This window comes from Simochromis diagramma, unplaced genomic scaffold (genome assembly GCF_900408965.1).
Source record: "Simochromis diagramma unplaced genomic scaffold, fSimDia1.1 OVJJ01000802.1, whole genome shotgun sequence".
Classification (NCBI taxonomy): domain Eukaryota; kingdom Metazoa; phylum Chordata; class Actinopteri; order Cichliformes; family Cichlidae; genus Simochromis; species Simochromis diagramma.
The window spans coordinates 18,439,395-18,466,639 of record NW_024387492.1 but is presented as its reverse complement, the minus strand read 5'-3'; the positions used below and the strand labels follow the sequence as shown (position 1 = coordinate 18,466,639).

The following is a 27,245-nucleotide window of genomic DNA, read 5'->3' as shown; positions in this document are numbered from 1 at the left end:
TTTCCACTATTTTGAGATATGCATATATCCACTGACTTTTTCTCATATCACAGCCTTATTCCACAATGGCTTAAATTCATTTTTCACCTCAAACAGACACAGTTTCAGCATTCCTCTATGGAGAGAGAGAGAGAAGAACCTTACAAGAGAACAACTATTTCTACAGCAGTCCACCAGGCCTATATAGTAGCCAGACAGTAGCCAGTCAGTAAAAGACACATGACACCCAACCTGGAGTTTTTTCCCAAAATGCACCTGGAGGACTCTCAGACCCGAAGAAACTAAATTATCTGGTCTGATAAAACAAAAGTTTTTGGCCTGAATGCTAAGCGCCATGTCTAGAGGAAACCAGGTGCCACTCATCACCTGGCCAATAACATCCCTACACTGAAACATGGTGGTGTGGATGTTTTTTGTTAGCAAGAACTGGGAAAGATGAACGAAGAAATGTTCAGACATAGTTAATGATAACGTACTCCAAAAGGCTCTGAACACAGACTGGGTCTAAGGTTCATTTTCCAGCAGGACGACAAGATAACAAAGGAGTGGTTTCTGGACCACTGTGTGAATGTCCTTGAGTGAACTATTGTGAAATGGCTGTGTACTAATGCACCAGCCAGATGGAGCTTGAGAGGTTGTGGTAAGAAGAATGGGAGCAACTGCAAAAAAATAGATGTGCCAAGCTTGTAGCATCATACCCAAAGAGACTTCAGGCTGTAACTGCTGCCATAGGCGCTTTAACAAAGTGATGAGCAAAGACTGTGGATACTTAAATACGTGGTATATTCTTGTTATTATATTTTTAATAAACAAAAGAACTCTAAGCAAACTTTTTCACTTTGTCATTAAGGAGTACTATGTGTAGGATTTTGAGGTGAAAAATTAATTGAATCCATTTTGGACTAAGGCTCTAACATGACAAACTGTGGAACAAGTAAAGCGCTTTTGAGAAGCACTTTATTTCTGATATATGCCAATACATGCCCAATGATACAGAGAACACAGATCTCCACTGATGTCTGTGAGGATCATAAATGAATATCTGGGACCAATCTTTATAAGAATGTTGTTGCTTTTAATACTACATGCACATAACTCTAAGACTATTAAAAGCCACGTATAACTAGAGTTCAATGTTGTGTAACAAGAGAAAATTACAAAAGTGAAGATTTACAAGTCATGTTTGTGTTATAGCTGGAAACTTAGCCTAATGGGGCTTTAAATTCAAACATCTTACCCTCCATTCGAGACTAAATCTCTCGCAGAGTGCACTGTGCTGTATCATATTGCTGCTCAAAATACAATCTCAAGAATGCTTCATGTGATCTTCATCAGACAGCAGGTAAAATATTAATATAAATATCTGTCTTAGTCAGCATGACTCTCTGTCTCAGCCAAAGGAGATTACCCTCTGACAAAGTCAAGGTGGGGAACAATATTGATCACTGGAGCAACATTTCTCTAACGTAATTCATGAGAATGAATGGGGCAATAAAGTCTTCAAGGAGACAAATTAAGTACTACATGACTCAGTACAAGGTTAAGAGATAAAAGATATGGCCCGAGGAGTTCTTTTTCCATCTCATACGTTGGGTCACTAACCTACCTCAGCAGTTGATTTGAAATTCTCCTATCTGAACAGAGACCAATAAGGAAGCTGAAATTCTACTATATACCTGCGTGTGCGTATGCATGCCCTACCTGTGTGTGAGGAATCCCTGTCCAGAGGTCTAGGGTGTTTATACATTATGTTAAGCAGGATGACAACGAGGTCTGTCAGGGTAACAGGATCTGAAATAGACATAATAAATCAATCAATCAGTTGATAGTCACCGTGTCTAGACAGTGACTAAAAATATTAGGTGGGTAAGGAAATAGTCCATATCAAAAGTTAAGGTAACCTTAGAGACAAGGATCAGCCCCTTGTGTGTAGTTCACTTAACATATTATGTGCACAGTGGGTTTTAGTATCCACAAAAAGTGTCTTAATATGACATTTCATTACAAGCCTAAATATCACCAACAGTTTCTGGTTGCAGGTACTACAATAAAGAGAGCTTCTGCTTTTCTAAAACTTTAAATAAAAGAAAATATTTGAGAGTAGGACTTTGTTCTGAATAAAAAAAAGAAAATTAAAAACATTTAAGAAAACTAAGAAAAAGATATTCAGATCTCTCCTTTTCTCACTGTGCATCTGTTTCATGCCATTAACCTTGAATGATTCATCTCCCAGTATCATCCTATAGGCACAGATGGTCTACAGTTCAAACACTGTGTCCTTTCTTTCTATGTTCATCTCTTCTCTCTACATCTTTGTCTCCCCCTGTAACCTGTGAGACAACCTGAAGAACTCTTAAAAAAGAGATTCTCTTGTTTCCCCACAGTCACCGAATTCTTCCTCATAAGGAATCAATTTATTGCTTGGTTTCTCATTATTATTATAGTGTTGTATAGTCGTAGCATGAGTACATAAAGCGCCATGGTATAACTATATATACATTATATTAAATAAAACTATAACTATAACAAGAAAATGTTAAACTGAAAACACTAAACACTGAATATACTGCTAAAAATCTGAAGGCAGAACAGACTGTGTGGCAGGACAGTGAATTGAAGTTATACTGAACTCCAGACTCCAGACAGCTACATATGTGAACACCTGGCGTCAGTGGTGCTCTCACAAAAATACAAAAATAAAAAATCCTGGTAGAATACCGCACTTAGATTTTAAAATGTCATATTACATGTTTTTAAAAAACTGCAGTGAAAGCTTTAGGAGGTGATAAACTATGACACACAAACAGATAGGGTATCCATGAAGATGTGGTCATTATCCATGAGTTGCTGGTCAACACCCCAGTTGTGTAACCTATGTTGGATAAAATTACAAAACAGGGGTGATTTGACTGTACACGAATGTCCTGAGAGGAGTTATTAATTAGTAAATCAATTACAGTTCAGGAAAGTCAGATGACGAGTCTGCTTTAATCAACTGACTAAGTGAAATGTAACTATTATGTAACTTTATTAGTAATTACAGTGGGGTGGAGGGCTGAAATCTCTGTTCCTAGGAATTGAGGGAGGATTAGTACATGCTGATCAGACACAGTTCTGCACTATAAAGATTACATCTACTAAAGGAGATATGACGATCTGTGCATGGCAATAAACTCTCAAGATCAGTGTCAAGATGATACAACAGACGACATGTTGAGTTATGTAACATAATCCTGCACCATCAAACCTTTGTATTTCCTTATTTTGATGGGAAAGAGCTTTTTTCCATTGGTGTAGATGATGAGCTTCCCTAGGACACACAGAGAGTGAACAAAGCAGCAATACTCGAGCTCTTTTCCAGAATAAACACTCCTCTGTACCAAACCTGAAACATTAAGAGAAAAATCAAAGTGATACATTGTTACAATATATTACTGATATTGTAACAGATGATTTAAGGAACTAAAATGAGAAAAAGAGAAGAAAACAATGTGAAAAAAAATGTGGCAGCATTGAGATGGACACAGTTTTCACACTGTTCATATCAAAGGCCTCAGAATTACAATGAGACTGACAGGTGAAAAAATGTGTCAGGCTTGCAGTGTCTCTAGAGAGCAGAAAGCCAAAAGAGGCACAGCTCGGGAAAAAACTATGTCTTTTATGAGGACTATATCAGTGGCGAGGGAACTGGCATATCGCAACTTATCCAAGACAAGGTCACAATGTTCAGTCTCAAGGAGCCAGCTGGCTTACAGGAGATAACAGGCTCCACTTGCATTCCCTTATGCCCCATCTGCACCTGTATTCATTCTGGTTTATTCCATTTTAGCACATAGCTTTGCAAATGGATATGCACCATGTCCATGTTACTCTATAATTACCATGTTATTTTTAATTGGATCAAATACTTGACACAAACAGATAATTTCATAAAAAACTTAGAAGGAATTCATTAAAAAATGTTTCCTAAAATTTGAGAAAAAAAACACTTAATGGTGATGCAAAGGGCTGTCGATAATCTCCAGTATTGCCTCTTGTTTGTACACATTGTTGAGAACGTCATTCAAAACTGGACTGCGTCATGTAATATGTAATGTATTCCTGAAGTGTTGCTATGCCAATTTGTCAGTGTTATAACTTGTCCTTTCCACCATTTTTCCTCTGTTCACCTATGTTTTAATGTCTGTGCATAAAAGAAGCTGAATAAATGATGGCAAAGTCTAGGTACGAACACTCAAAGGCTTCAAATGAAGCATTACTTTCTCATTAGACTTTCACAGTAGTTCACTCTGAGAGTTTTATTTTTTGGTTTGTTTCACAAGACACATTAAATCAGCATTACTGCAAATGTGCTGATGCTTAGCACACAGGGAGAGGCCCAGAGTGAAGTTTGGTATTTGAATATGCCTGAGAGAGTACACAAACCTGATGAAGAAATAATGAGATTAGGGAGTGTTTTTTTTTTTTAACTTGCCAATGCTCCGCTGCTCCCCTGACTCAGTTGTCTCATTTGTGAAACGTTCACAGGACTCATTGTACTTGATGCACTGCTGAAGAGCTGCTACAGCCTGTGAAAGAAAAGATATAATGCATGTTGCTTCGGATGCTAAGCATGTTAAATTAGCTGAATAAAATGACGACGGCTAATGTGCATTGCCAAATTTGTAGACTACTGTCATAAACAGGCCAAAAACTGAACAATTACTTAAAAATTCAGTCAGAATCTCAGTGCAACCTCCTCTTATCCAATCAAGAGATTTAAGACTAGAAGCCATGCTTTTAATCTAAATCCAAGCACTGTGGGGAATTTTAATGCCCTGCGATGCAAGAGCAGTTTAGGCTTACAGTGTTTCAGAGAGATATTGGCAGTTTCTTTAGAGAAAGTTTCAGCGGCGATTCCACAGTAACTCTTCTAAAGTCACTGTAACAGTTAAAAGGGAGGTTTGAGCTCAAAAAAAAAAATCAAATCTTGAATGTCAAAGTGCCACTCCTGTTCTGTGCCCTTTTGTCTAAAAGACCAGTACACTGAACTGTTTGGCTGTGATTTACACCTGCACCCCACAAAATGACACAAACAGGACCATTTTCATAGGAGGTGTCAGAAGCAGTTAGATACAGCCAGTCTTTTGGACAATCTCTTTAGCTTTTCAACAAGTTTACATCTTAGTAAAGGTAGAATTTAGGAGAAGGTTCTCAATAAGGCCCAAAAACCAAACCAGAAAATGCTGACTGTAGCATTTTCTGTCATTATGCAAATGTACTGTTTATAAGATTGGGAAAACCTGCAGTCAGCTGAGAATGAGCAAGTCACTTGGATGAGTGGCGAAACGTTTCTCCCACTGAAAACGCTACGTCTAGATGAACAGAATCAACTTTTGGAGGCTGACTACAGCATTTCAATATGGAAACAGGTCACCCTTGGGCTCTGCAGGTAAATGGATTTGTTTGGGAAAAACCAAGATTGTCATCAGTTCACCAGTTTCCTCTGGTCCAATCACAGCTTTGCTTTCTCATGAGCACAATGTCTGTTTTAGATGCAAGTTTTGATGCCTTTTGGATGACCCAAGAACCAGGCCAATATAATGTTTGCCTGATACTATCAGCCACTATCTCACAGATATAATAAGTTCAGGATTTTTGTTGTCAAATATGCACCAACAGAAAAAAAATGTATTTTATTCAACCACAAAGCAAAGAAATATGTGAGGGTCAGTTAGAAATGTTGTAAAGACATATTTTGTCCAGCAGTGTTTACAGAGCACTCAGTATCATTTGAAGCACAGAGAGTAGTATCACAGCTTAGCAGATGGTAATATATTCCCTTTTAATTTAGCTCCAACTATATGCATATATATGGACAGAAAGCATGTGAGAGAGAATATCTTGATATTGACTTTTTTTTTTTTTTTTTTAAATCCCTAATAATATCTATCTGTACTGTCCTCAAATATCCAGTATTGACTCGGGTTAATCCTTTTGATGTTCATTTGCTCCCCTCTTGTCTCAGACCTTTCAGAAGTACAAAGCAGTGAAAGATCCTTATTATTGAGTAAACCACTCACCACAGACTTGTATTTTCTCTCCAGGAGTCTGAGAATCACAGCCCTGCTGTAGTAGCCATGCTGAGAGGGAGGCAGAGGCCAGGAGAAAACCAGAAAAAATATACGTTACAGAGTGCAATATAAACAAGAGAGGATGGAGATCAAAACATTAAAATGCAACACACGAACACAGCGGTTCATACAAAAATTCAGTCTGTGTAAATCTGAAACTATGGGCATACACACCATCCACTTTTTAAACCAAGTGGCTTTTACATCCAGTAAAGCCAGTAAGTGAACTGGTTCCAGGACTCTCTCAGTTCCTGGTGAGCCATGTTCGTGATGGAAGGACAGCAGGGAAAAGGTGTTTTCTATAACTTCTTCCATGTATCTATAAGCAAGGTAGAGAAACAAAAACACAAAATAAGTTCACAGTCCGTTCCATCATTCTATAAATAATTACGTATATTATGTGATATGTATTTGTGGGTCAAATTCCACACCCTCTTAAAATGAATTATTTAAAAACGTACTAAGTGTTCTTTTTTTTATACATCAGATTTGAAAAGTAGCATCTGGATAGTCCGTGATGGTTGGGCACACAATCAAGAAACAAGATAAAGACAACTTACTTCTCTGGATGACGTATCCAGAAGTTAGTCACCTCCTTTTGAAAATCATTCATCAGTCGAATCTGAAACAAGACACACAGAGAGAAAAACAGTGTGTGCATTTTATTTTTACCATGATATAGTTAAGAAGCTCTTGAAGAAAAGTTGCTGTACCTGCTTGAGGAGACGACTGATCTCAGGCCTGTTAACGTCAATGGTAGCTGAGCCACTTGGAAAGCTCAGCTTATGGGACAGAAAACTTGACTCCACAGATTTAGCTGCACATTCAAAGGCAAATTCTTATTACAAGCCACACAAGATAATATGGATTTTGGATGTATAGCAGTGAGCTACAACCACTCAAAGATACAGTAAGTAACATGGATCACATTAGTACAGTTGCATTTTCTGCTTGGAAATTTCCTGAAAGTAACCTCGTCCCATAAAATCCACAAACCAAACATCTCCTTCCATCTAAACATAAAACCAAAACTACTTCCCATGTGTCACTGAATAACAAGCTGCTTTTCATTTGCTCTGTACATAAACAAGTGACCCTTTAAGATATACTTTTTTTTTTTATTTTACTTTTTAAAAAACATCTTTGTTTAATTCAAACACAACAGTCCAGCACACTACATTAAAACCCAGAAGGGTCCATTGAGAGTTACCTACCCAGGCTTGTGTAAATTTCTCGTGTCACATTCAGAGGGGAGGATGAGAGGCTTTTAGCAAAGAATCGCAGCGCATTATCCTGACAGAGGTGAGATGACACGCGTGAACGTACATTCACAGCCATTTATAATCAATAATCAATGATACCTACGTTCTAAATGATAAGAAAATTCAGTGAGAAGAACAGAAAGAAGATTAAGGATCCGTGGAATGAGGAACAGGTTTTTCAATGTTCAATTATAAAGCATAAAATCGTTAATAACAACAACATGGTTATTATTGATTTATTTATTAATGAATAAACAATTAATGCTACTTATTTTACTGCAGTGTGCAGATGAGGCTGCTCAGGACTCACGCTGAGGTCGGGATCCGGCTCGCTCAGAGCTACGCAGAGGTTCAGACGCAGGCTGCTCCAGCTCTCACAGCTCAGCACATCAGATGTAGGAGCACGGCAGAGCACCTTCAGAGCCTCCCAACGCACCTACACACAGACTCACATCAAGCACCTGGACTACACTGCCAATTATGCCGAGGAGTGGTTCGTAACCTTTTAGCTGGTTAACCCTTTACACAAACCAATGTCTACTTGCAACCCTACTTGCAAATGCTAACTGTGCCAACAAACAGCGACCGTTTCACTCAAACTGATTCAAAATCAGTTTGAGTGCAAAATTAAACAAGACCATCTCCAGTTTTTCCAACATGGATAAATGTGAAGATAATGTCAAGTTAAAAGATTAAGACAAAGAAAAAAACCCTGATTAGAAATCTACGGAAAGATAAAAGGGACATTTTTCTCGCTCTTGCCTGCAACTCTTTGAAGAGACCTGATCATCTAACTGGGAAAGATGGATTTGTGCTACAGAATCCTCCAGTGACCTAAAGAAAAACCAAAAGATATGTCTAAGTTGTTTACCTCTTTGGGCTTGCTGGAGTCAAGCTTTTCAGCCAAAATTTGCAGCTGCTCTTGTCTAAAGAATCCATAACTCTGGGAATGAAAAAAAGACAGGAAATGGGGGGGAAAGCGTCATTACCCACCAAAAAGCAAAAAGAAAATATCTCTCAAAACAGCTTCACTCTATGTCTAAAGATTGATTTTCACCTCCATTCCATGTATCATGGAAAGAAAGAAACTTGTGCAATTAATGTCATCCAGAAATTGGGGCCAGAATACAACATAAAGGCAATAAATTAATAAAACAAGCGTTTATTGGCATCATTTGTAAGCAGTTTTCTCTAACCCGACTGAAGGACGAGCCACTGTCAGAGCAGTTGTCAGTGAACTGGATGTTGGACTGCCTATGCTGCTTCTCTTGGTGCATCTCCTCCTTTCTCAGCTGGTCCTCCTCAGACTTGTTTTTTAAAGATTCCACAACTGTTATCATGGTGTTTTTTAAGGTGTGTATCATCTGCTGGTACCTGTCATAAAGAGAGAAAGTGAATGAGCTAAACTAGGTCAACCCATATGATTGCATGAGCAAGCCTAAACATTGCTTTATATGAAACTCAAGTGAAAGGTAATTACTGCATCAATTTATAGCTGAAAGCAGGGAAATTCAGCGCTGAGATTGGATGGTGCAGTTATCCAATATGGAAAAAAAGAAAGAAATATACTGTAAATACAAATGAGATTTATCCACTTTTTAAAATAACCGCCAAACAACTGACAACTTAACTTTAATACCACAAATACATTTGATGGCCTTGGATAGCTTCTTATTAAAGAACATTAATCCAGGGTTTTGGCTAAGAATGAGATTCTGGGAGATGGCTACACATGACAGTAAGTTCTCTTAAAACTGAAATTAAATACAACTAACTAAATCCAACTGCTACTTAAAGTCACCATGAGAGTTCGGTACACCCAGGCTCTAAACAGTAAACCCAAGATGGCACTGACAGGTTCAAAACAGTGGAGTTTAGTTGGCTTATTCAGTGTAAAATATAGAGACTGCGGATGAGAAATGACCTAAGAGCAGAAAGTCAAGTATTTTCTTGTACAAATTTGACAAATTACTATTAAGGATATGTGCAGAGGTTCTTAAGTCCCATTTTCCACTTTCAGTTCTTAACATTTATCTTTTGAATCTCACTAAAACCTCTTTTGAAGTGCCAAAATGTCCCCTGTGTACAAAAACACCGGTGGCAGCTTTATATGAAAATGTAGGACACAGATTTGTACTAGAGCCTCTTCTTGTTTGTGGTGATGGACAGGTTTACAGATGAGGTTGGGCAGGAGTCTCTGTGGACTGTGTTGCTCGCAGACAACATTGTGATCTGTATTGAGAGTGGGGAGCAGGTAGAGGAGAGCCTACAGAGACGGAGATGTGCAGTAGAAAGAAGAGGAATGAAAGTCAGCGGTATCAAGACAGAAAAAAAATGTGTGAGCGAGTGAGGCAAATGGAAAGGTGAATGGTGATGCAAGGAATAGAGGTACTAGAGGTGGGGTTATGATCCAAATCAATGGGGAGTGCACAAAAAAAGGTAAGGAGAGAGTGTGCAGGTAAGGTGGAGCAGGTTTAGAGTATGAGATGGCAGTAAGACCACTTATGTTGCTCAGATTAGAAAGGGTAGCTAAGAGAAAAGTCAGGAGGTGGAGCTAGAGGTGACAGAGTGAAGGTCATCGACAGGACAGCTGAGGCTGGACAGCTGAGATGGAGCTGAGCGCATGTGTGTGTGGTAGTTGTGGCTCAGGAGGTAAAGCGAGTCACATGCAAATCTGGAGGCTGCTAGCTTGATCGCCTGCCTATACGCTTCCATCAGAGTGTGTGTGCAAATGTTAGAAAGATTTCTGAGTGTGTGTGTGATAACGATTAAAAAGTGCTCAGTTAAAGCAGAAAAGAGTGAAAGGGACCATCTCCTGTGTTTAGGGGCTGATTGCCCCTCTTTAGGCATTGGTGCCTGGACCTGAGAGTATAAAGTGTGTATGGGGAGTGTGTGTACTGCATTCATTTCTGTGTGTCTCCATGTTAGTGAATTCATGCTTGTGTCTGTGTGTGCCTGTTTGTTTGTGTATCAGGTCAGGTGTGGGGGCCTATTTTGCCCTGCCACATGCCCTGCCAGTGGCTGGTGCCCCCACCCACTGATGCATTGGTGATTCTTGGGGGGCAGGGCTGTGGTGTCCCACACAAACACTAGACATTTCCATGAAGACACCTTTTGAACACAAGCGTGCTCACGCACAGAGGTGTACAAACAGATACTCACAGACACACTATTGTAGTTGGCTGCTGCCTCTAAAAATATCTTGTATTATTAGTACTGTGTGCTGTTCAGTAAAATGTATTATTCATTATTTACTGTTATTTATGCATATGTTAGCTGTTGCTGTGGTTTCTCTGCTGTGTTATTTTTTTCCCTCACCAGGTCTTGAAGCAGATTCTCAGTGTTTTTTTCTCTCTCTCCTCATTTTTTCTCTCCCTATCCTTCTCCATAACTTTCTCCTCAACTTCTTTCGTCTTTTCCTTTTCCGTCCACCGGTCTTCTTCGTTATGATTGTAATAAATCAAAATAAAATATTCTAATATTCTTGACCTTCAGACAACAATTCTGATTGCCTCACTGCTGGACAGGATGCAGGGGCAAAAATGAATTTAAAAAATAAATACAAAGCAGAAAAGCAGTATAGAAGTACCAGACCATTTACCCAGTGGGATAGTGAATTTATTGGGAAAATGATGTTGAAGATGGAGAAGACAGTCAATGCAATTCTATTTTAAGAGGAATTTCATGGCAGTAAGGGAGGATATATACAGGGAGTGCAGAATTATTAGGCAAGTTGTATTTTTGAGGAATAATTTTATTATTGAACAACAACCATGTTCTCAATGAACCCAAAAAACTCATTAATATCAAAGCTGAATGTTTTTGGAAGTAGTTTTTAGTTTTAGCTATTTTAGGGGGATATCTGTGTGTGCAGGTGACTATTACTGTGCATAATTATTAGGCAACTTAACAAAAAACAAATATATACCCATTTCAATTATTTAGTTTTACCAGTGAAACCAATATAACATCTCCACATTCACAAATATACATTTCTGACATTCAAAAACAAAACAAAAACAAATCAGCGACCAATATAGCCACCTTTCTTTGCAAGGACACTCAAAAGCCTGCCATCCATGGATTCTGTCAGTGTTTTGATCTGTTCACCATCAACATTGCGTGCAGCAGCAACCACAGCCTCCCAGACACTGTTCAGAGAGGTGTACTGTTTTCCCTCCTTGTAAATCTCACATTTGATGATGGACCACAGGTTCTCAATGGGGTTCAGATCAGGTGAACAAGGTGGCCATGTCATTAGTTTTTCTTCTTTTATACCCTTTCTTGCCAGCCACGCTGTGGAGTACTTGGACGCGTGTGATGGAGCATTGTCCTGCATGAAAATCATGTTTTTCTTGAAGGATGCAGACTTCTTCCTGTACCAGTGCTTGAAGAAGGCGTCTTCCAGAAACTGGCAGTAGGACTGGGAGTTGAGCTTGACTCCATCCTCAACCCAAAAAGGCCCCACAAGCTCATCTTTGATGATACCAGCCCAAACCAGTACTCCACCTCCACCTTGCTGGCGTCTGAGTCGGACTGGAGCTCTCTGCCCTTTACCAATCCAGCCACGGGCCCATCCATCTGGCCCATCAAGACTCACTCTCATTTCATCAGTCCATAAAACCTTAGAAAAATCAGTCTTGAGATATTTCTTGGCCCAGTCTTGACGTTTCAGCTTGTGTGTCTTGTTCAGTGGTGGTCGTCTTTCAGCCTTTCTTACCTTGGCCATGTCTCTGAGTATTGCACACCTTGTGCTTTTGGGCACTCCAGTGATGTTGCAGCTCTGAAATATGGCCAAACTGGTGGCAAGTGGCATCTTGGCAGCTGCACGCTTGACTTTTCTCAGTTCATGGGCAGTTATTTTGCGCCTTGGTTTTTCCACACGCTTCTTGCGACCCTGTTGACTATTTTGAATGAAACGCTTGATTGTTCGATGATCACGCTTCAGAAGCTTTGCAATTTTGAGACTGCTGCATCCCTCTGCAAGATATCTCACTATTTTTGACTTTTCTGAGCCTGTCAAGTCCTTCTTTTGACCCATTTTGCCAAAGGAAAGGACGTTGCCTAATAATTATGCACACCTGATATAGGGTGTTGATGTCATTAGACCACACCCCTTCTCATTACAGAGATGCACATCACCTAATATGTTTAATTGGTAGTAGGCTTTCGAGCCTATACAGTTTGGAGTAAGACAACATGCATGAAGAGGATGATGTGGACAAAATACTCATTTGCCTAATAATTCTGCACTCCCTGTAGATAGCTGGTATCAGGGAAGTAATACGGTGAGATGGAGGCAGATTTTCTGTGGCGACCCTAAAAGGTGCAGCCAAAAGAAAAAACAAAGTTTTGCATTTGAAATTCTTTTTAGTAAGAAGGTTGAGTTCTGGAGTTTTCCAGCATATCCGAAAGTAAGTATGGAGGGTCAATGAAGTAGGTTTGAAACACAATAAACATGATGAATATGGGCCAATAGAAAAAGATGCTAAAGATATTCAGAGACACTCACTCAGCTGAGTATCTAGTCCTTTGTGTCACTGCGTGAATCAGAGTGTCGTGTCCCGAGCCAATTGCATGTTGTCCATCTTCTCTGGTCAAGTTGTTTGTTTCCTCTTCAACCACAGATCCTAAAGCGTTCTCCACATATTGACGGAGGTACTTCACAAACTCATAACTGAAAGAAGAGAAGTAACCAAGTCACACCTATACTGTAAATATATACTAAAAACAACACAAAGAACACATACCCATAGAAACATAACAAAGCCTATTTTATTAGATCCAGTCATTACATTTAATGCTATGGTGTTTGATGATGGACTCACTTGTGAAAGTTCTTGTCAGTCTCCTCTAGGTGAAGAAGGATCTCTTCAGCACATTCAGGTGAAGGAGCACTAGAGATCTTGTCACTGATGCTTCTCAGAAACTGCTTAACCAAGGACTGCAACTCCACCTCATCCTCAGCAAACTCAGACATCTCTGCTACTGCTGTGTCAAAAACAAAAGGTTTTAATTCAGAGGGATTTCTAAGAGACTAAAGGAGGCATTTTTCTTTCCATTCACTAAAGCATAAAATACACATTTGCTCATCCAATGGCGAAAAATAACAGGAAACTATATAAACTAATACTCTGTAAGATAACAGATTAAGTTACTTAACAACAGACGAACCAAAACGTGCTCATGTGTATATTTCTACCTCCAGCATGTTACTAAAACGTACATCCTTTATCATTATCCCCTTCTCGGTTTCATTTAGTGAGGAGGAAAAAAATTCATCACCAACAGGTTTGAAAATTGGCTACCTATCTGGAAAAACGGGCGATCACAGCAATGCTGACAGTGTACACCACGTAAATGTGTGATTAAATGTAAAATAACGGTACAATCAGTTTGATTTTGTCCTGCAATCCAAAGGTTTAATTCTGCTGCTAACAACAATGAATGTGTCCCTTCTCTTGTTAGCTTGACGCTGCCATTATTGAAACACTGCTAGCTGAAAAACAAAAGTGCCAAAATTAAACTAAAACGGAAGCTGGACTAAAAAGCAACGAAGGCAAACGGAAACCATCACGCACAGAGCTTTTTAAATCAGTCACCTTGTCTTTGTGCATATAAAAGAGCTTCATCGAGCTAGCGCTTTGCCATCCACAACTGTATCTCTATGGAAACGTCCAGTGTTAACTGTGGTGCATTGTGGGAGACCCCATATGGTATCTCCACGATAATCGGAATTTGGCTTTCATAATGAAAATCTGGATATTTAGGATGTCTTTGGATTAATTTTAGAGTTTATACTTGCTTTTATTGTTTGTCATGTGATAATTAAAGAATATTTCAACCTTATTGAATATATTTAAAAATCATTCAACATGAGGTAAAAGTATTTAGACGGATTTTTTGTTACGGTTTTGAATGCAGCACTGCAGTTCTACACTGTCACGTGACCCAATGTTTTGCTGCTTTCACCGGGTGTAGCAGAGGAGACATACCTGCTTCTTAAACGAGAATTCTTACAGCTTTTATTAGTAATTTTACTATGTAGGGTTAGTTGTAGCTTCCATTTACACGTCTGAAGTATTCGTTAACCTAATCACGTACAGGTCCCAGCGTTATATCACCGAATAAGCTTTAGTTAGCAAATTATCTCAGCAACACCAGCGTGGGCTATGGCGGCGGTTGACAGCTTTCAGTTTTTGTACAGAGAAATTTCTCGTACGTGCAACTCTTACTTTGAAACCCTGGCGCTGGTCGGTGCTCTGTACACGGCCAGCAGGGCAGTGATCCTGCTGAGCGACTGCTGCACGTTGGTTAGGGTGCATTTTCTGCCCAGATTGATCCCAAGTAAGAAGCTGACCCAGAGATATGGTGACTGGGCTGTCGTTTATGGTAAGGATGGGCCGCAGCAGAGTTAATTTCTGTTATATCATAATTGAAGTAAACTCTATTTCATTAAGTGATTTCATTAAATTCATATTTCATGAATCTATTTCATTAACAATAGCCAAAGTCAACGGGAGTATATACAGAATGCAGTTTTTAAATCATGGTTGCATGTATGAATGGGAGACAAGCTATCCAAACCTACCTTGCGTTTTGTGAAAAAGAAAATTGGCCCTTAAACCCAATAACTGGTTGTGCCACCCTTAACAGCAAGAAGTACCATCTACCAGTGATAACTGGCGATGAGTCTTTCACATCACTTTGGAGGAATTTTGGGTCACTCTTCGTTGCAGAATTGTATGAATTCAGCCACAGTGGAGAGTTTTCCAGCATGAGCGGCCTGTTTAAGGTCACGCCAAAGCATTTAAATCCGGACTTTGACTAGGCCCTTTCAAAACCTTTATGGGGTGGACTTGCTGGTGTTTTGGATCATTGTTCTGCTGTATAACCCAAGTGTGCTTGAGCTTCAGGGTACGAACTGATGACCAGATATTTTACTTCAAGATTTTCTGGTAGAGAACATAATAGAGTAAGCAGAATGTCCTAAATCATCTTTTAAAGGCTGCATTTTAAATTTACTTTGGTTATCTTTCTCTAATATTAAAATTTGTATGATGATGATGATGAAACATTTAAATGTGAAAACATATGCAAAAAGCTTAGTAATCAGGAAGGGGACAAATCCTTTTTCACAGCACTGTAACTGGTTCAATGTCTATAATGTTGCTGCAAACTTTTTTGTTCTCTCTGGCATGACTTTGTCATCTCTCCTGTCAGGTGCATCGGAGCCTGTAGCCAAAGCATACGCAGAGGAGCTGGCCAGGCATGCCATCAGCATCATCTTTGTCACTCGGGACCCCTCCTCTGTTAGAGACATGAGTGCATACCTCTCCCAGAATTATGGAGTGGAAACTCTTGTGGTCTCAGCTGACTTCTCCCTGGACCAAGTGGCCTGCAAGCCCATCAAAGAAGCATTGAGGGGTAAAGATATTGGCTTCCTGGTAAACTGTGTCGATGAATCTTTGGCTTCACCCCAGAGCCTGATTGAAGTGCCCGAACAGCACCTCTTGGATTTGGTGAACAGGAACATTGCAGTCACTACTCTGATGACCCGATTGGTTCTGCCGGGGATGGTGGATCGCAGCAGAGGTGCCGTGGTCAATATATCATCGGGTGCCTGCTGCAGACCTCTTCTTGGAAGAGTGACGCTCACCGCCTCCACTGTGAGACAAATCACTGTTACAGTCTGCAGGCATGGAGACGTGCCAGTAAAACATATCTATAGCCTGTATAGATCCTTTGTAATATGATGAAGAGCACATTGATGTCTCTGATCAATTTGAAGATCTGTTGTTACTACTATCCCCTTAAAGTATTAGTTCTTGATTTGTGGCAAGTAGATCCACTGCTGGTGGAAAATATGTTGTAAAACTAAGCTGAACAAACAGGATTTATGCAAAATAAGTTTTAGTCTTCTGTTTTCAGTTTTGAACCTTGATTGTTTGTTAATGATTGATTAAAAATGTAACTTTTTTTAGTATGTAAAGTAGTGTCAGCCAGAAAAAGGTTTGAGAATCAGCAGAGTGAGCCACTCTGTCATTTCCATTTCTTCTGTGTGCTGGCTATAGTCCCAGTCACAACAACATTATTTTTTCCTGACAATAGCAACCTTTCCTCTGACATTTCAGGGATACCTGGATCATTTGTCAAGAGCTCTTCACCTTGAGTACAGCAGCAAAGGCATATTCATTCAGAGTCTGATCCCCTTCCAGGTAAATATCTTAACAGTAGCTGTTCTGTAAGACCTGAAATCTGGCAGCAAAAGTCTGGCTGGATCCACGATCCCCACTGCTATTACTCTGATAGATGCTAATGTGTGGCTTGTCGTGTTTGCACATCATGTATGAAATTGGCATCAAACTAGGGAGATCGATGAAATCAAGCTGCTTAACTTCATCTTTGTCCATGTCCATTTAGATAGCCTCAAGTGAGCAGCAGCCATCATCATCATCTTCATCACCATCACGAAGAGAAGGCTGGTTTGTACCAAAGCCAGAAGTTTATGCTCGCCATGCCATCTCCACTCTGGGAGTCTCAAACAGGACCACAGGATATTGGCCTCATACCCTGCAGGTCAGTTGAAATGAAGTCATGTCATCAGTTTTTATTTTGACAGCATCACAGAAAATGTAAAAAATGTGAAGTATATTACTCTGAGTGAGATGATCTCTGATACTGTTAAAGCTTTTGTGAAACCAGAATTGAAAACATTAAATACTTTTTCCATATCCTGTTCTCTTCTCTTTTTGTCTTCAGCAGTACGGATTGATGAGATGCATTCCAGAGTGGATCTGGGTTCTCGGATCACGAGTGCTCATTAGCTCAAGCTAAGAGCTTAATCTGACGCACTGGGTCTTGTTGTTACACGAATCTTGTTGCATTCCAGCTTCTTCTGCTATTAAATCTGTTGAACTTTGATGCTCTGATGAGGCTGACACTACCGTTTTCTTTCTATTGATTGGGTATTAGTTAATAAAGAACCTGCAGTGGAATTCATCTAAAATGATGAGTAAAAGTACAAACATTTTTTCAACATTGCTCCTGCATTACTAGATTATGGTCTGATGAATCTGTGACATCCAGCGTTTACTTTGAAGCCAGACAACCTTAATTATTTCCAGACCTGTGTTTGGGTTGGATTTACAAGCTTGTCAATTATTATTGGAGCCTAACAATAAGACTTTGTTTGGTCTTGTGCACAGAAACCATTTTATACGAGTCTCCATTCAGTTTGCAGTGAAACTCATTTTACCTCCTGTGTATCTTCAAAAACACTTCAGTGGAAGAGAACATTGTGTATAAGTGCAGACAATATCAAAATCCTCACCTTAAATGTGAGACAAATAAGAGCAATATAAAACAAACACAGCCGAAGTGAAACAAGTATAAACAAATTCACTAAATACACAAGTCTAAATTTAAGAAGTTAGGCTTGATTTAGATTTAAGAATACGTTTAAGAAAGTATTTTGACTTGCACTGTGATAAGGTTTGCTTTTATCTGCTAGTAATCTACATCCCATGTGACTTCATTCTAACCAAAAACATTTTGCTCTGACCACGCGCATCTGACACATACACAGAGCCAAAAACAAAAATAACAGGCTAATAATATGTGATAGCCTTTTCATCAATGTGTTTGTGTAAAAAAGCTGTACGGGAAACCTCATCCAGATGCTACAAACATGTTTGTTGAAAGCAAAAAAAATAGTTTATATTTCAACTCGTTCTTGCACTGAGATTGTATCCTCGGCTTCTTTGATTTGCTGGTCTAATCAAACAAAGAGTTTAAATGTCAAGCTTTCTACAATACAGTGTGGTGTTTATCTGTTGCAAAAAATAAAAATATATATATAAGTGTTTACATACAGATAAGTGTGTGACGAGTGAATGAAGTGTGATATTCAAGCATCTCCAATTTAAAGGTGTACAGAAGTTTATGGTATTTTATTTTATTAAGAAACAATATTTAAGACATTTGATATGAGAACATTTTGCTTAAAGTGGACCTGTTATGCTAATTCCCATCTCGTTACTGATTCAACCACTTTTAACTCCTCATTTCAAGCCAACTAATTGGCTGTCCCTCACAAACACAAGATTTGAACAGCAGGTGGGTTAGAATGAATAACCTAAACTATTACAGCACATATATGAGAAAACGAATGTGGAAAAATATAATAGGTCTGCTTTAGTTAATCATTTGTGTGATATTTGACACACACATTGAGATAAATTATGTTAACTGATTGCTGGAATGTGAAATACGTGTGTTATTGTAGCACATAATCAGACCAATAAAACTCCTCCATTCCAACATCACTTGTGACGTTGTTTTCATATGTGTACTGTAACTTTTGTCTTTTATGTTGAACCATATTTTTATAAAACCTGAGCCCTCTGCCTTACTTGTGCATGTTTGTCTTCTCTGATACAATGACTGATCAATAAGGTGAAGGCCAGGCTTTGTTTTTCCTCTTTAAAGTGTAAGTACGGAGTAAATTATTTACAGAGCAGAGACGATGCAGGCTTCCAGAGTTCAGTCTGTAACCCCCACAGATGACCTGGGTCAGAGTAAACCTTAGAGGAAACTTGTAAACCTCATGAACCCGCAGTGTGGTGGTTTGTAGTAAACAGACACGGTGCTGTGCAAACCCTTCTTTGGTAGGATTTAAATATGACGCCAGAGTCTGAATACTGTGCTGGTGAAAAGACGAACATTTGCTTAAGCAAAAATACTATAAGCAACAGCAAAAAAAACTCACACAGCTAAGTCTAGGTAAAAGGTCATTCCTTCAGAGAGGTTATCGAGTTTTTTTTCCAGTTTCTCGTGTGCAATTTTTCACAGTTGGGGCAATAATTTGAAAAAGACCACATGGATTATGGACATTAGTGAAATACTGACAGGAAAGCTAACAAAAATTTAAACACTGTTGATTTTGAGAAAATGTTTCACTTGTGTAAGAAAAAGCGTAGGAAGCTCTGAAAGATTCATTTAAGGGACTTTTATATATGATTCAATTCTTAATTTTGGTTCTCAGCTAACCTGCATTATTCACACCGTTTTCCTGAAGTGTCAGTCATGCTTACGGGCTTCTGCATTAGTTCATCTCCTGAATCTTCCTTTATTTCCCAATATTAAAAAGAATTAGAAAAACGTACAGCAGACGATCACGTTCTCTTTTCACTGTCCAACAAAGCTGAAATGCAACAAAAATGAAATTATATTATAAACCAATGACTGGTTACACTTCAGCAGAACGTCTGAATTGTTGTTAAGACAAGGAGTTGCTGTTGTGGTTAGGATGGTGTCCTTCCAGATAAGTCGCTGAATGAACAATAAAACAAGGACAGCTTCTTCTTCACTTTCTCTTCTCCTCATCTTCTTGAGGTACTGCTCTCTTCAGCCACCTTTTCTTCTCAATTTTTCAGTTTGGTCAGCTGGTAAGTTGATTTTTATATACAGATGCAGTCTATCTCTGATTTCACCATTCAAGAAAGAAAGAAAATCAGTGATAATGATGCACATGTTGTAGAAAAATAATAGTTAATGGACTGATGTTGGAGTATGTCTCTGTTATGACTTGGGTTTTATTTGTACCATTATGCAAGGATAACTGCGTTTCATCATTGAATTTTATTTAATGGTTGCAGCTGGCAAAGGCAAAACCTCAAGCCAGCTGCAAAAAATCATGTATTTAGAGTAATTTAAAATCCAAAGATAATGCAATGTGGGCTAGAAAAGCCACAGAAGCGTCACCGAATATTGCGTGAAACAGTATCAGCTTTAAAATCATCATCTAAAATGAACTCTGCAAAAACTTTCTTTATGAACAGTTTAAGCTCAGTTTCTGGAATTCTTTGAATTATGCTTGGCGGCGGTTGGCGGTAACCAAGGCTAAGGTTTCAGTGTCCAGCAGATAAGTATGTTTTGGAGACTTGAAATCAGCAGCCGTGGCCTCTATCTGCACAGTCACAAGGCTGCAAGAAGTGATAAAAAGTTGGCCTTGTGAGTGAGGCTGTCTGTTCTGACCTTAACAACTGCAAGTCAGGTTACAAAATACTCTCTGTAATAATATATACACATCTGAGATCACCCACGTATCCCTTCAGAAATGACTGCCTTCGGCTGCTGTGTCTATCTGCCTCCGTGTTTATTTCATCTGTACCTTCTTTAACAGAAACAGGACAGCTGGTGATTGAAATGGGTGAATGGGATCTACTGGGCCACTTGCTGGATAAAGTGCAGAGCCACTCCACCGTGATCGGCAAAGTGTGGCTCACGGTGCTCTTTATCTTCCGCATCATGGTCCTGCAAACTGGTGCTGAGAAGGTTTGGTGCTGTTTTTATAGGACATATCTGAGTGAAAACCAGGATTATAGCTTTATGGTGTTTTTTTTAAATAACATTTTTAATTTTCCTCTGATCTCATTCAGGTTTGGGGAGACGAACAGTCTGACTTTGTGTGCAACACTCAGCAACCCGGCTGTGAGAACGTTTGCTATGACCTGGCCTTCCCCATCTCTCACGTGCGCTTTTGGTTTCTTCAGATTATTGCAATAGCGACTCCAAAGCTGTTATATCTCGGTCACGTCCTTCATGTTATCCACGTTGAAAAGAAGGTGTGTCGCTGCAGTACGTGCAGTACAATTGTATCACTGCTTTTTGTCATGCATGCCACACCTATAAGGGAGTGGCAATTGCATGGAAGAGAAGATCCTTTTAGCACCGTTTATGGGAAGTTAATTTGCGCCATCGTTAGCATTAATGTTTATCATTTAAAGAGGAAGCTTAAGACTGCGTCATTATTTTTCACCCCAGACATAACAGCTTTTATTCTTTCCACCTTATGAGTATGTCTATTTATGTGTGCTTTAACATGGCAACAATATTTGGAATAAAGCCCTGGGACATCAACACATTTTGACTACAGGAGCTGCTCCATGCCATGAAGCTCCTGGCACACAGTTTTTGCAATATTAATGCCAGAGGTTTGAACAGCTCCAGGTTTGAAGCTCTGTAGTTATCGAGTAAGTGAGAGTGTTGGTGACTTATTGCTGAGTCTGTTTCTATTTTGCAAGAATACGGAAAGGGAAGACGTTTCACCAACTGGCTTGTTCCAACAGTAGTATACTGTTACAGTTACACTTGAATTCAATGATCTCTTTAGAATGACAAAGGTTTGTAAAGGCAGACTACATGGCTGGGTGGTTGAATTTATACACCTGTGGCAATTGGAGTGAAAATTCAAACATTAAGAGGTGTGGTCCAGTGCTTTTGTCCATATTTCCGGTTTCCATTAGAGTAAATAACTTGCTAATAAAGACCTGGACACTTTTGCAGGCTAACCAAGTCAAACATAAACCAAACTTACAATGTAACATTTGCTGGTAATGTGCAGCTAGTAGACTCAAGTCTCCAAAGCTTTTGTTTTGGCTGAAAGAAGGAACCTGCAAAGGGCTTATATTACAAGCACTGCTGGAAATGATCCAGTGTAAACACAACATTTGATTTCATGTTTTCTTCACCTTGGTGGCCAAACATTCATGGGACTGGGTGGCAGTGCTAGAGTCTATCCCAGCTACCTTAGGATGAGAGGTGGGGTGCACTCTGGATGGGGCAGCACGATGGCGCAGTGTTGCCTGAAAGCACAAAGGTCCTGAGTTCAGTTCCAGCATCAGGCCAGGCCTGTGCCGTGTGAGTTTGCATTTTCTCCCTGTTTTCGCATGAGTTCTGGCTTCCTCCCACAGTCCAAAGACATGTACTTAGTGGGGTTAGGTTAATTGATGATTCCAAATTGCCTATAGGTGTGAATAGCTTCTCTATATGTTAGCCTGGCGACCTGTCCCGGGTGGACACCTGGGGCAAGCTCCAGGCCCCCACCCCCGCAACCCTGAATTGGAAGCGGAAGACAATGGATTGATAGTCAAACCATTTCTTGATGGCTTAAGAAGGAGTTTTCTTAGCAGGACAAATCTCTAGTGCTAGTTTAAAGAAACAAAAAAGCTTCTCAGTGCTTCTCCAACGCACATTATTAGCTGTTCCACCATATGCTAACATTGCTCTGATATTTTATATTGTGCTCATACATTTAGCCAAAATGTTAATGAAAATACAGCTTGGAACAGTGTGGCAGTTTGGAGTAACTGTTCAGCCATATTTTGGCAGAACATTTTGGAACTGTGAGAGTTTGTTCACACTGCCAGAATTAAGGTTTATCTGTTTCCTGGAAAATGTCTAACTCTGTGTTCTTGCTTTTCTAATCCAAGATGAAGGAAAGGATGAAGAAGCAGGAAGAGCTGGATGACCAAACCAATCTGCTCCTTAGGAGGGCCTATAAAGTTCCCAAGTACACCAAAAACAGCGGCAAGATCAGCATCCGTGGCTGCCTCCTGCGCAGTTACGTCCTCCATCTCCTGGCCAAGATTGCCCTCGAGGTTCTGTTTATCGTGGGTCAGTACCTTCTCTATGGTTTCTCCCTACAGACACGCTATGTCTGTACCCGCTTCCCCTGCCCGCACAAGGTGGACTGTTTCCTGTCCAGGCCCACAGAGAAGTCGGTCATCATCTGGTTCATGCTGGTGGCGGCTTGTGTCTCCCTCGTCCTCAGCCTGGTGGAGCTGTTCTATCTGTGTGTGAAAGCTGTGAAGGAATGCATGGCGAGGAGACAGGACTACACTGTGACCCCAGTCACTCCTCCACCCTCAGAAAGGAAGGCTTTTAAAAACCGGGATGAGATTATTCAGAATTATGTCAACCTGGAGCTGGAGCTGCAAGGACGAAAGTTAGGGGTGAACGGCATCACAAGTGGAGTCAGTGAGGCTCCTAGAAATGGATCACCTGAGAACAACAACATGGGGGAGATCCACATCTGATGTATAAGCCCAGCAATAGGTTGTATATGCGGTTCCTGGCAGTATTTGTATGCTCTGGAGGCTTTGGAGACGTGTGTTAGTGTGTGCACTAAATAGAGGAGGTGGGAGGGAAATGGCCAGCTTCTGCAAACAAGACTCAGTCACATGCAAAGGGCTGCAGAAAATTACATTTTTTTCACAATAGACAACTGGAGTTTACTGTTAATACATTACATGATTACAGTGAACTGCTTTCCACTTTTGATACATTTAAAAATGTTTAATACTGTTTCAATAAACCTTCAATAAAGATCCAGATGTGACTGAAATGTAACTGTCCTGTTCTTATGCTATGAACCACCCTGTATGTAAAAGTAATGGAACATACATAATAAATGTTCAAATAATTTTTATGTGCAATGTCCCGTACAATAATTTCCTCAATTTAAAATGAACAAAACCTCCATTCATCAATTTTCTCAATCCCTTATCTAGCTTAGCAGCATGGGTAGCTGGCGTTCATTCACACTGTCATGAGATAAAAGGTGGTGTTGCACTCTGGAGAGGTTGCCAGTCAGTTCTTACAAAGATACATAAACACAATATTAACATTTGCTTTTTTGTTTTTTGTTTTTTTGTTTTTTTTAGTTAATTTTTTTAAATTAAAACTGGACCATTAATGTATAATTGTGTATATGGAGTAGCAGTTGTGTAATGCTTACAAAACTGATGAAATCTGGATCTGGATAATGACCTAAAATTAAATTAACCCTGTAAAGCCGGAAAATTCAATTTTTTTGAAAACTTAGTGTTTATTGAATCTAATGAAAAAATATATGCAATTTATTCTTTAAAATGTAACGGACAATTTCTTTTGTATTTGGTAGTTAGTTCAGTGTCTTTATTTGCACATCTGAACTATCAGCTCTGCGATTAATAGGCAGTTTCCTTTACTGCCTGAGCCACAGCAGCCACATTTGTTGTTAATAGCATCAGAAAAATGTACAATTATAAGAAACAGAAAAAAGATTAGAGCTAAACTATCTCTGCCTAAACTTAACAAAACTTAATTTACTACCACTTAGCTTTAGCTTAGCTTTTGACCTGCATAAGAAAAGTGACAGTAAACAGTTTTTCTAATCCCACAGATTATGACTAATTTCCTGGTTGCAGGGCGTGATGTTTTGATCATTCTGGCAGGAAACAGCTGGTTATGAATGTTACTGTGAGTCACAAAACTTACCAGTTCATCTACTTGAACCTTATCTACAATCTCATCAGACACCATTCTGACTAAATCAACAAATGTTTTAGCAAGGTGCACGAATTCCAATCTAGCCTCCCAACTGGGAATTACACAGTACTTCATCATCCATGTGCATAGTTCTCATTTGTGTGTGAAATACACAAATAAATGAAATTGATAAATACATATATTTTGAACACATGCACCTTATTTTCAACTTCCAGTGCTATTTTAAAGTGGCATTGCTTGCTCGCCGACTGTGCAGCTGAAAGAAGACCTTCTTCTCTTCTGACACGTTCATGATTAATGGCTTCACATAGAGTGCAAATTTCAAACTAACCTCCCAATTCAGACTAATACAGTTACTCATCATGCTACTCCTCCTCTTCCTCATTTGTATATAACACACACAAAAAATGTAAATACATGAAAACACACAGACACACACACACACACACACATTCCTATTTTATTTATTTTCAAACTTTAGTGGCGGTTCACTGACACAACTGAACTGAACACTTGTCAATTATTACACCCGCTGCCCTCTTGGTCTGGTGTTTCTTAAACTTTTCCTGCTCTTATTAGCTCACAGATGTGTGTTGCGTAACTCAGCCGCTGATCAGAGCACAGAAATCCAAGGTCCAACTATAGTTGGTGATCTTTCTCAACGAGACTCAGTCCTCTCTGAGCAGATCAACAGGTAAGATGTAACGATTTCTCTCCTCTGCTTCAGATAACCGATCATTTTATCAGTTAGAGAAAATTGTTATTATATTGGAATTTTTCAATTTTTCACACTAAAGATTCATTTCTTACTTTATCGTAAGTACATCGCTGGTTGTTAATTTACTTTTCAGTTATAATTACTATTTTTTGATTACATTAACAACATCAGATTTCTTTGTTAATTTTATTTATGGTATAGTTTTAATCATATTATAGCTTAATTTTCTGTATGCATAAAAATTTGCATGTACCTATTTTAAAAGAAACATTTTTTTAAGTTTTTTTTTTTTCACTTTTACTCATTTGTCTGATGACACTGTGTCTCTTGTTCTTCCGTTTTCTAATGATTAATGATTATGTGTGGAAAATATTGATCCAAAAGCTCAAGGGTCAGAATACTGTAATTTCTTCTTCCTTCTCAGGAGATAAAATGATCTATCTAAAGAGCTGTAAGCTCTTTTCATTCACCAGGAGTTTATTGATTAAAGAATAAGTTGTAGTTAATGTTTCAGAAATAAGGTGTGGTGTTATGTCTTTACAACGTTTGCCTTCTTTTTTCAGAAATAGAGGCTAAACACTGTCATTAAAGATGGGAGACTGGGGGTTTCTGTCAACCTTGCTGGAAAAAGTCCAGTCACACTCCACTGTGATTGGCAAGATCTGGATGAGCGTCCTCTTCCTGTTCAGAATCATGGTTTTGGGTGCAGGTGCTGAAAGCGTCTGGGGTGATGAGCAGTCAGATTTCATCTGCAACACTCAGCAACCTGGTTGTGAGAATGTGTGCTACGACCATACTTTCCCCATCTCGCACATTCGTTTCTGGGTGCTCCAAATCATCTTTGTCTCCACGCCAACACTCATCTATCTGGGCCACGCCATGCACATCATCCACAAGGAGAACAAGCTGAGGGAGCTGCTCTCCAGCCCTGGTGGCACCCAGTGCAAAAGGCCCAAATACACAGATGAAAGGGGGAAGGTGCAAATCAAGGGGAATCTACTGGGGAGCTATCTGACCCAGCTTGCGGTCAAGATAGTTATTGAGGCCGGCTTCATTGTGGGACAATACTATTTGTATGGCTTCGTCATGGTCCCCATGTTCCCCTGTTCTAGAAAGCCCTGCCCCTTCACTGTTGAGTGCTACATGTCTCGACCCACAGAGAAAACCATCTTCATTATTTTCATGCTGGTGGTGGCCTGTGTTTCTCTGTTTCTGAACATCATTGAGATGTTCTACCTGATTTGCAAAAGGGTCAGGTGTAGACGTCGCCCTCATAAGTTTACCTCTCCAGAATATCCTGCTAGCCTCTCAGGTCCAAGGTGGCCAACTGCAGAGGAAGCCCTCAAGCAGAACAGGCTGAATGCAGATCTTGAAGCCAGCCACAGTGTTGCAGGGAGCTTGGATGGGGCCAAGGATGAGAAACGACTCCTGAGCGGTCATTAAAAACCACGTCTGTGACAATTAAAATGTTTTATCTTGCTCGGTGTCTGCATTCAGATACATCCAAGGGACTGAAAGACAATAGAAAAGCTTTGTCATTCTGCATTAATATGTTAGTATGTGCTTAGAAAAGTCTTCACATAATACATTGTTGTATTTTTACTTATATATTCTTCTAGCATTTGCTTCCATTCCTTTGTATATGCCTGAAAATCTATTACAAAAAGGTGCAATACTAACATATTTATATTATACGAGCAAACTTTAGCTGCCAGTTCTATACTGCAAATCATCAAATACAGCAACTTACTGTAAAGTAGATTATAGCAGGAAAACTGTCAAATAAACAGTAAACTACTAGTAATCCTGCCATCAGTATTCTGCTGACAACATGAAAAAAATTGTAACAGTTTAATGAGAAAAACTGTCTGTATGCCCGGTCATATTCTCTAAGTTATTGTCTTGTTCATTTTCTATGAGTTGATTTACCTACTGGAAGATAAAAATGATGTTGTTTGTTATGTGTAAGCAGCTTTTTTTATATGCTTATTTGTTTGAAATAAATGACTTGAACTTGAAGAAACGTTGCTTCTATCA

The 27,245-nt window shown here is 39.4% G+C and overlaps 4 protein-coding genes across 6 annotated transcripts in view; 3 read left to right on the top strand and 1 right to left on the bottom strand.

Moving 5' to 3' along the window:
- The window catches only part of tbc1d32 (TBC1 domain family, member 32), a 91,053-nt gene extending 76,986 nt beyond the window's left edge, over positions 1-14,067 (bottom strand). For 2 of the 3 annotated variants that reach the window (XM_040018039.1, XM_040018041.1), the window contains exons 1-14: positions 13,978-14,067; positions 13,204-13,366; positions 12,888-13,052; positions 8,572-8,749; positions 8,247-8,318; positions 7,686-7,811; positions 7,328-7,406; positions 6,827-6,930; positions 6,674-6,735; positions 6,288-6,432; positions 6,063-6,122; positions 4,475-4,568; positions 3,248-3,385; positions 1,702-1,791 (exon numbers count right to left, since the gene is read on the bottom strand). In XM_040018039.1, the coding sequence (XP_039873973.1) occupies positions 1,702-1,791; positions 3,248-3,385; positions 4,475-4,568; positions 6,063-6,122; positions 6,288-6,432; positions 6,674-6,735; positions 6,827-6,930; positions 7,328-7,406; positions 7,686-7,811; positions 8,247-8,318; positions 8,572-8,749; positions 12,888-13,052; positions 13,204-13,355 (1,465 nt within the window). In that variant the 5' untranslated portion in view covers positions 13,356-13,366; positions 13,978-14,067. The remainder of the gene's footprint in view (positions 1-1,701; positions 1,792-3,247; positions 3,386-4,474; positions 4,569-6,062; positions 6,123-6,287; positions 6,433-6,673; positions 6,736-6,826; positions 6,931-7,327; positions 7,407-7,685; positions 7,812-8,246; positions 8,319-8,571; positions 8,750-12,887; positions 13,053-13,203; positions 13,367-13,977) is intronic. The other variant, XM_040018040.1, reaches the window with a different exon arrangement.
- Positions 14,068-14,311: 244 nt separating this feature from the next.
- hsdl1 (hydroxysteroid dehydrogenase like 1) lies at positions 14,312-18,702 on the top strand. The gene is made up of 5 exons (XM_040018059.1): positions 14,312-14,767; positions 15,599-16,044; positions 16,510-16,593; positions 16,799-16,954; positions 17,141-18,702. Exons 1-5 carry the CDS (start codon positions 14,548-14,550, stop codon positions 17,210-17,212), a joined length of 978 nt encoding a protein of 325 aa, XP_039873993.1. The 5' UTR covers positions 14,312-14,547; the 3' UTR covers positions 17,213-18,702.
- Positions 18,703-19,694: 992 nt separating this feature from the next.
- LOC120725265 (gap junction Cx32.7 protein-like) lies at positions 19,695-23,833 on the top strand. The gene is made up of 4 exons (XM_040018058.1): positions 19,695-19,824; positions 20,562-20,713; positions 20,818-21,003; positions 22,651-23,833. The coding sequence occupies exons 1-4, from the start codon at positions 19,713-19,715 to the stop codon at positions 23,254-23,256; spliced, it is 1,056 nt and encodes a 351-aa protein (XP_039873992.1). The 5' UTR covers positions 19,695-19,712; the 3' UTR covers positions 23,257-23,833.
- Positions 23,834-24,949: 1,116 nt separating this feature from the next.
- Positions 24,950-27,243, top strand: gja13.2 (gap junction protein alpha 13.2). Its single transcript, XM_040018061.1, has 2 exons — positions 24,950-25,184; positions 25,772-27,243. Exon 2 carries the CDS (start codon positions 25,800-25,802, stop codon positions 26,649-26,651), a length of 852 nt encoding a protein of 283 aa, XP_039873995.1. The 5' UTR covers positions 24,950-25,184; positions 25,772-25,799; the 3' UTR covers positions 26,652-27,243.
- Positions 27,244-27,245: the final 2 nt, after the last annotated feature.